Source organism: Poecilia reticulata, linkage group LG21, assembly GCF_000633615.1.
Source record: "Poecilia reticulata strain Guanapo linkage group LG21, Guppy_female_1.0+MT, whole genome shotgun sequence".
In the NCBI taxonomy this organism is placed as follows: Eukaryota; Metazoa; Chordata; class Actinopteri; order Cyprinodontiformes; family Poeciliidae; genus Poecilia; species Poecilia reticulata.
Window position 1 is genome coordinate 3775286 of NC_024351.1, and position 8293 is coordinate 3783578.

The 8293-nt window shown below is 34.6% G+C and overlaps 1 protein-coding gene across 4 annotated transcripts in view; it reads right to left on the reverse strand.

Annotated features, from left to right (window-relative positions):
- trim67 (tripartite motif containing 67) overlaps positions 1-8293 on the reverse strand; it is a 55889-nt gene that overhangs the window by 14173 nt on the left and 33423 nt on the right. For 3 of the 4 annotated variants that reach the window (XR_532413.1, XR_532412.1, XM_008397264.1), the window contains exons 4-7: positions 5996-6106; positions 5359-5512; positions 3454-3537; positions 949-1112 (exon numbers count right to left, since the gene is read on the reverse strand). Coding sequence is in view for 2 of the 4 variants with exons in the window: in XM_008397264.1 (XP_008395486.1) it covers positions 949-1112; positions 3454-3537; positions 5359-5512; positions 5996-6106 (513 nt within the window). In the remaining 2 variants the exon portion in view is untranslated. The remainder of the gene's footprint in view (positions 1-948; positions 1113-3453; positions 3538-5358; positions 5513-5995; positions 6107-8293) is intronic. The other variant, XM_008397265.2, reaches the window with a different exon arrangement.

Sequence of the window (8293 nt, forward strand, 5' to 3'; positions counted from 1 at the left end):
GCTTCCGTGTTACACTCGTTATGCTTCACTACACACTACAAGCTGTCATCCGCCTGCTTCCTCCTCATTTAAATCACAATATCATCTGCATAGAGCATAATGTAAGAATTCAAAATCTGTTTAAACTTTTTGTTTTTCAAATAGTTTTGTAGAAAAGTGAAATATCAGTCTTTCATTGTCAATTACAGAAGAGAATTAGAGCCACTGGAGAAAAAAAACTAAACAAACATATTTGAAATAAATCACAGAATTCGAAATTTGATCTCCAAATTCKGACTTTGGTCTCAGATTTCYGACTTTAATCTGARAACAAAGTAAGAATACTGACCTTAATTCTTAGATTAAATTCTGACTTAATCTTAGAATAATGACTCTGACTTTAAAGTAAAAAAATCAGAGAATAATCTGAAAAGAAAGCCTGAATTCTGATAATGTTCTCAAAATTCTTAGATTTAATTCACAACTCCAAATTTATTCAAAGAATTTTGAGATTAAATTCAGAATTCTGACTTAATCTCAGAACAGTGACTTTGATCTCAAAATTCTGACATTTTTTTTTTTACTTTAATCTGAAAATAAAGTAATAATTCCAACCTTAATTTCAAAAATGAATTCAGAATTCTGATTTAATCTTGGAATATTGACTTTGATCTCAAAATTCTGACTTTATTCTCATAATTTTGAGATTAAATTCAGAATTGTTGTTTTAAACTCATAACACTGATTTTAACACCGGAAATGTCGCTATTTTGTCTAAAATCTCTAAATTCTGACTTTTTCCTCAGAATTCTGACTTTAATCAGCCATAAAATAAAACATGCTCCTCCAGATAGTTCACATCTCTGTCATTGAAGCTTGTTGCTCGTCTGCATTAATTAATAATTTTTTTATGCAGTGGCCTTTATTTTCCTCCACGCTGCTTTGTACCAGGCATGTGTAATAACTAACCCTGTATTGCCCTCCATTCCCATCGTCCAGCTCCAGGATGTAGCCCTCAATGGGGCAACTAGCAGGCGCAGTTACCCTCCAGGCCAGGGTGGCGCTGTTGTTCCTGGTGCAGCATTTCTCCAGCTGTAGTAGAGGCGCCACTGGCACCGCGGGTCCTAAATCCACTGGGGAACGAGATACGTGGATGCAATATTAATCGAGACATAAAGCGATAGTGATGCAGAAAGCAAGGAACAAGGAAAGGGGGGATGGGCGGTCCGAGGATAAAAGCTGGATGAGGAAAAACGGAGGACGCTGGTTGTTGTTTTAACAAGCTGAGGGAAGAAAACAGGAGCTTTAAAGAGAACCTAGTGGGAGCACAAAAACGCCTCAGAGGGGCAAAGAAATCCAGGTTCATTTGGAGGACAACAGCTGGAAATCACTGGAGACTTTAACTAGGACATTTAACACTCTGAAGGGAAGCGGTGGAAGTGGTGAACGGGTTAGACTGATACAAGCTCTGACTTCAGGGGCACAAATCACTGGATCCAGGTGGTAAATCTGCATGAAATTAGGATTATATTGACTGAATTTATATCTGACAACACAGGATTAGGGCCATCACAGATAGAAAAATAAAAGTCAGTWGTTTTTAGATTAATCCTAAATAAGGAAATTTCTGTGCTTGAAAAGTTAAGAATTTGCAAGAAAAACTCAGAAATTTTTAGATTAATCTCAGAAACTTTCTAAAAAAAAAAAAAAAAAAGAAAGAAAATATCTGAGTTTGAAAAGTAAAAACATTTGGCAGAAAAAAATGAAAATATTTCAAATTAATCTGAAAAATTCTATGTACAAAATAACAAGGAAATATTTCAGTTTGAAAAGTTCAAAATTCACTAAAAAATTATTTGGAAACTTTGATTAGTCTCAGAAACTTTTAACATTCAAAATTCAAAAGTTGAAAATTTTCAACTTCCTTGGTTTTTTTCTGGAAAATTTCAGAATTTTTTGGCGAAAATTTACTCCTTTTTTTTTCTTTTCTATCTACAACGTCCCTATTATTCCGTCATTTTTTTCATACTTTCTGGCATTTGAATATGTTCATAAAAGCAGAATTAAATTATATTTAGTCAGAAGTATATCAGTCTAACCGCGGCGCTGTGAGGAAACTGGTGCTGAACAGGAAAAAAACAAAAAACAAAATGCAGATTTGAGTCATAAAACAGTTTTTATGAGTATTCTGGGATATTTATCCAAAAACAGTTGTGAAGACACAAGGGAAAGGCAGCAGTCATGACAGAACGGGAATCACCAAAGGATTTTAATTCAGAATATTCATTTTTTATCTTATTTTTTCCATTCGCAGCAGAATGTTCTCCTTCCATTCACTCTGTTCTTTCCTCCAAGCTCAATATTTATTTTATAAAAGATTCCAACTGAGCTTCAGTCTGGATTTCAGCACCACTGAATAAAAGGTCTTATATAACCCTGAATATGTGTGWCTAAATATAAACCAGTGACTGTTTAAAACAAAGAAGTTAATCTTTTTACTATTTAATCTAGTTATTAAAGAGCCAAAACTGTAAAAAAATATTTATAATTCTCTAAATGTGAAGCGTTTTTTAGGCCAAACCAACCCAACCTAAAAACAAGCCAGTTATTTTTATTTCTATTAATATTATAAATTTTTAGAAATGGATATTTATTGTAGATCGAAAACTTCAAAGGGATTTTAACAACCGTTTATTATGGTTTAAAATAGAAAAGAAGAAGAAAAAGGCGGAGTGAATTTCCACCAAAAAACTCAAAAAATTAGTAATTAGTGTCAGAAATTTTCTAGACAGAAATTTAGAAATTTTTGAGTTTTAAAAGCCAAAAATTTCCAACTTTAAATTTTTCATTTTTTTAAACAGACATTTTTGCCAAAAAAAAAAAATCTTTTTATTTCATATACTGATACTTTTTATTATTACTTATTTATTTTATTATCAATGGAGCCTTGAAATGAAATTTTGCTCAAACTGAACATTTTAAATGTACAGTTGAATAAAGTCTGCATGTCTAAATGTACTCCTATTTTGGGTCACTTTCTGTCAAAACGATTCCTATATTTATGCAGGTTTAAGAACGAATAATAGCTGATTTCAGTAAAAGTCTCTGGATAAACATGGTTTTATCTTTTGTTAAATAAAGGTATAAAAAGGTGAACACTTTGTAAGAAACTTATGGTGGCTGTTATGTTTAGAAATTAAAATTTTCCATCTGCTTTTATGCCTAAAACCCCTGTTCTTGATATGAATAAATGCTTTATTGCTGCAAAGCTTTACTATCATGCAACACATTTCTGCAGAGGTGATATAAAAACATTAACCATGCAGAGAGACGCTGCTGGACAAAAAGGAGAAGTGAGTTTCCAGCTGACATGACGGTGAGGGCTGCAGAGGAATGAGGCAGGGATGACAAAATACATTAAAAATGGAAACAAAGGTTCACTGAGGGTTTTTTTTGTTTTTTTTTCTGAAATACCTCCGGGGCTCTCGGCCTCCATCTCAGCCTCACCACTGTCTGCTGCTGCCTGCATTAGTTTCAAAAGCGGTTTCTCCTGCACATCTGGAAACAGGACGTTGGTTTGGGGAGTTTCACACAACAGGAGAGCAGAGAGTGAAACCAGAGGAGAAATTCAGCATGAGTTCAACAAGCGACGGAGCCGAGGCTGCGCGGRAATTATARTAAAATGGCTTATAAATGTCTTTATTTTGAGTCTATGATGGAGTTTTAGGGYCATACTGACAATAAATAAAAAATAAAATTAGGAGAATAAAGTCAAAACAATACGAGAATAAAGTTACTGAGAGGGTAATACTTCATCTGGAGTTCTTGTAATGCTTTGACAAGAATAAAGTCAAAGGATTACAAAAGCAAACAAGTTTAAAGTCAAAATATTATGAAAATAAAGTCAAAATAATGAGAATAAAGTCAAAATATTATGAAAATAAATTCAAAACAATGAGAATAAAGTCAAAATATTATGAGAATACGTTTCAAAAGTCAAACATGTTTGACGTTTCAAACTCAGAAATGTTTATTTTGTTTTAAAAAATTTCAAAAGTTCTGAATTTTTTTTGACAGAAATTTACTCCCTTTTTGTTTCCATCTATGAGGCCCAAACACACCATCACATCTAACTAATGAATGGAGATTATTTAGTGGATTTTGTTGTTACAGGTCAGACATAGTGAAATATCATGAAAGTCTCATTTTAATATCMCTTGTTKTTTTTGTTCTCRTAAGGTMAATTCTTTTTTAAAATAATGTTGACATTTCAAAAGTGCGCTCTGCTCTTTCAAGTTCTCCTTCAGGCTTCAGCAAAGTTAAAACCAGAAAAATCAGCAGAATTTTCCCACATCAAACATTGAATCATTTTGATGATAATCGCAGAGAAAGACTCCCACACTCTGTCGTAGCTTTGAATGTCAAAGACTGAAACGCCAAATAAAATCTGATCGGCCATCTTTTAACTCTGCAGCTTTGTTCTGGGTGATCAGTGAGATGCGAATGTGGGGAAAGGAGGCGGCGAGTTTCGTGTCACCAGCCTGGAAGAACAAAGGCGGCTTGATCAAAGCTGCAGCTCACATTACACAAACTCCGCTAAAGTGCAGCTCCGCTTCAAGAACCTGCAGATTTATGAGTCTAATCATATTTTCATGGCATTTAAAGTAACGTAACAGTGTTTGAATTAATGCCTGTCATTAAGTTTTTATTTTCTTCACCATTAAGTGCCTCATACCACAGAGAGCTAGACGTTTTAACTCAACTTTAATAGTGGAAACAAATAAAAAATAACTAATGGCACTGTGAAGCTGTGCAGAAAATGAAAATAGATACAACTGAGTGAATCATTTGACGTTATTTCAGTTTCAATATATATGTTTTCAGTTTCAAAACAATTTTTCATATTGAAATCTTTTTTTTTCCCAGTTTAACATTTTTTAGCTGAAACTCTGTTTTTCAGTTTCAAAGCATTTTTTTCCATTTCAATTTTATTATTTCAGGTATTTGTTTTTCAATTTCAAAAATAACTTTTCAGTTTCAACATTTTCTTTCAGTGTCAATTTTTTTCAGCTTCAGATCTTTTTTTTTTTTCACATTTTCAAATTTTGCTTAGTTTAATATTTTCCAGTTTCAACCATTTCTTTTTTCAGTTTCAAAATATTTTCTTCAGGTTCAAATTGTCATATTCAACCACAACTGTTTTTTTTTCAGCTTCAAAACTTTTTTCAGTTAACATCATTTTATTCCAATTTGTTTTTTATTTCATAATAACTTTTCAGCTTCAAATCCTTTCAACTTTCATTTTTTTCCTCTTTTGATCAAACGTTTTGGCCCTACTGTAGCTCCATAGCAGAGTGTTTGCTGCTCAGGTGTGCTCACCTTTGCCCTGGCAGAAGTCCAGCTGCAGGATGGTCTGCATCAGCGAGTCGGTGTTGAGGCTGAGGTCAAAGTCGGGGCCGACCTTTGGCTCCAGGGCCCCTTTCACCCACTGGTCCTGGGACGACGTCACCCGCTTGATCAGGGCGTCCGAGATCTGAGCAGCCAAATCAAAACGCAGACCGACGTTKGAAAAACAGATGCTGAATAATTTGTAACAAACGCTCAGCCGCCTTCAAACGGACAGAAACTGGAGCAAAATGTTTGATCATTTACTGCTGCAGGAGATGAAAAATAGACGAATGCATCACATTAGAACGTGGATTCAAAACATTTACCCTCCAGCTTTTTTTGTTTCTGAGCTCGGTCCAAACTGCAGAGCGGTTTATTCTTCACAGCCTCAGTGACGAGTTTAGACATCACTATTGATAYCAAGAACCTGATCAATATGTTATAAAATATTCAGGATAAACAGAGAGGGTGGGAAGCTTGTGTGGCCGTTTTTAAGTCATYTAAACTCAAAAGCAGATCATGTTTTGTATCCATTTGATATTTAACTGGAGTAGATTTAAAATTAGACACAATTAAACACTAATCAGTGTAATTTTATGTTTTATTTTGGGTATTTGTCCCTCCCTACCTGCAGGAAGCCACTGGGGTCGTTCTCCTTCAGGACCTCCAGGCAGTACTCCATCATGCCGGTGGTCTGCCTCAGCTTCATGGTGCAGTGGGTGATCTGGTCTCGCACCACCTGCCGAACATCAAACTCATCAGGATTCGACTCTGTTTGCTTTATGTTGCCAGTCAACAGTTTCAAGATGGAGGCGTGACCTTTAACGCAACACTGGGGGTCAAATCTCCAGGTCACTTTCCATCCTGGTAGGGAGAGAATTGCCTCTGCGTCTCAGGTGTTTGAGTTTTTAGAGGTCACTGGTTCTGTTTTCTGCTTTTTCACCCCAATTCTTCTGTTTTCAAATCACAAATTAGTTACGGCTGCATCTGCAGACAACTGTTAAGCTACGGCTGACTGAACCTGTTCTCAGGCGTCGTGTTGGTAAACAAAAGCCTGGGATGAAAAACAAGGAACCTGGCATGAAGTGGGCGTCAGATAGAAGAGATSAATCTGACTTTAATCACAGAATTATGATTTTTTTYCCCCCYYMAAAWTWAAAWWWYMAWYYTTTWARKTTWAAKKYMAAWTWWKRRRAAAAAAAWAKARWWYWSWSWMARAKWTYWSARAAAAARWSWMAAWWTTTWGASAMAWWMTSWRWWYTSWGARRARAARAAAAWMWWMAAWYWTKWKRWKAWWWWMYWMYWMTKMKRARARWMRKMAKRWTKWKWMKRMWRWAMTAMTWATGAGGAAAAAAAGTCYGAATTCTGGGGGGCGGGGSGAAAGAAAAGAAAAACAATCAAAATTTTCAGATTAAATCCGAATTCCACAGAAAAGGTCAGAATTGTTACATTAAAGTACAAATACTGAGAAAAAWGTCTGAATTCTGAGAAATAAAAAATACAAATTTTGAGATTAAACTCAGAATTCTATGTAAAAAAGTCAGAATATTTTGGTTAAAGTCAGAATAAATTTTTTAGTGGTCCTAATCAGCCAGCCATGAGAGCAAAAAGAGCAAATCGCCACCAGCAGGTCTTTAACTATCCCACCAAAACACAGCAGCACAGCGGAAGAGACGCCTCTGAGCGTCTTTCCTTGTGCTGCGTTTGCATCTGGGTTGAGTTGAAGATCAGACAGAAAACATCTTGTGACTCTCAGATAATTAAACCAGCGAGCGCCTGGACGAGTCTGAGTTAATTAGACGGAGTCTTTGTGATTAGTCGCCTCGTTTGTTTGAGGATTAACGATATCCAAGTTAATTATTCACCTGTCAACAACTGTCTGGGCTGAAATATGAAGAGCATGAAGAGTTACAATAAACACCTGATACTCTGAGCATCTGGCTTTTTTTAAACTTGAATATTTTTCTTGTTGTTCTTTGGTCTTGCCATATTAATTCAGTTCTCTCTGTCCATTGTTGCTACAAAGGTTTTGCCATATTAATTTATTCCTGTATCTTTTCTTATTTGTGTACTTTTGAGTGGACAGTTTTTTCAATAATTCCTAAAATCTCTTATACGCATTTAAAAATGACGTATTTTAATTTTCTTTTACAACTAATTTTTATAAAAACCAGTCTGATTGTCTTTAATCATCCTCAAAATCACATTTAAGTAAAATTTTGAAGGATTAAAACTCAAACTGAACAGTCTGTGTAAATATTAAGTGAAACCAATCAAAGGGCATTTTGAACCATATTGTACGGCACTTTAAACGAAAGACCTTTTATTATCTCATTCACCATCTAGATAATTGCAACAATATCCTTCTGCTTCATCTCACCTGATTTTGATGAATGGGTCATTATGAGGTTCCTGCAGAATTAATTAAACTGACTGCATGAAGAGCGCCGGAGCAGCTAAAGGCACCGAGGCGGAAAAACTCTGCTCTAAATACAGAAGCAAACATTATTTTACTATTAAAAGCAGATGTAATCAATCTTTGTCAGATAACATTATGTACAATTTTATAGAAACTTTTCTAAACTTTTATAGTCTGGCTTTAAAAATCTGTGCTTTTTATTTGATTTGGCAGATTTTGCTAAGACTTGTGTTCACAATCTGACATTTTAAATAACAAATGGACCTGAAATGTGAAGCATTTCACATAAATAAATGAATAAACTGATGGAGATAATTACATGGAGGAACATGGAAAACATGGAAATGGTTTTCTATGAAAGACAAAACAAAAATAAGCTGCTTTTATGGGATGCACAAATCACAAAAAGAGTTTACGAAAACATGAAAACCTATGAAAGTGCAATAGGGCGTATTAGGGCCAATTTAGACGAAAAGCAAAAGAGTGCACTTTTGCAAAAAAAAAAAA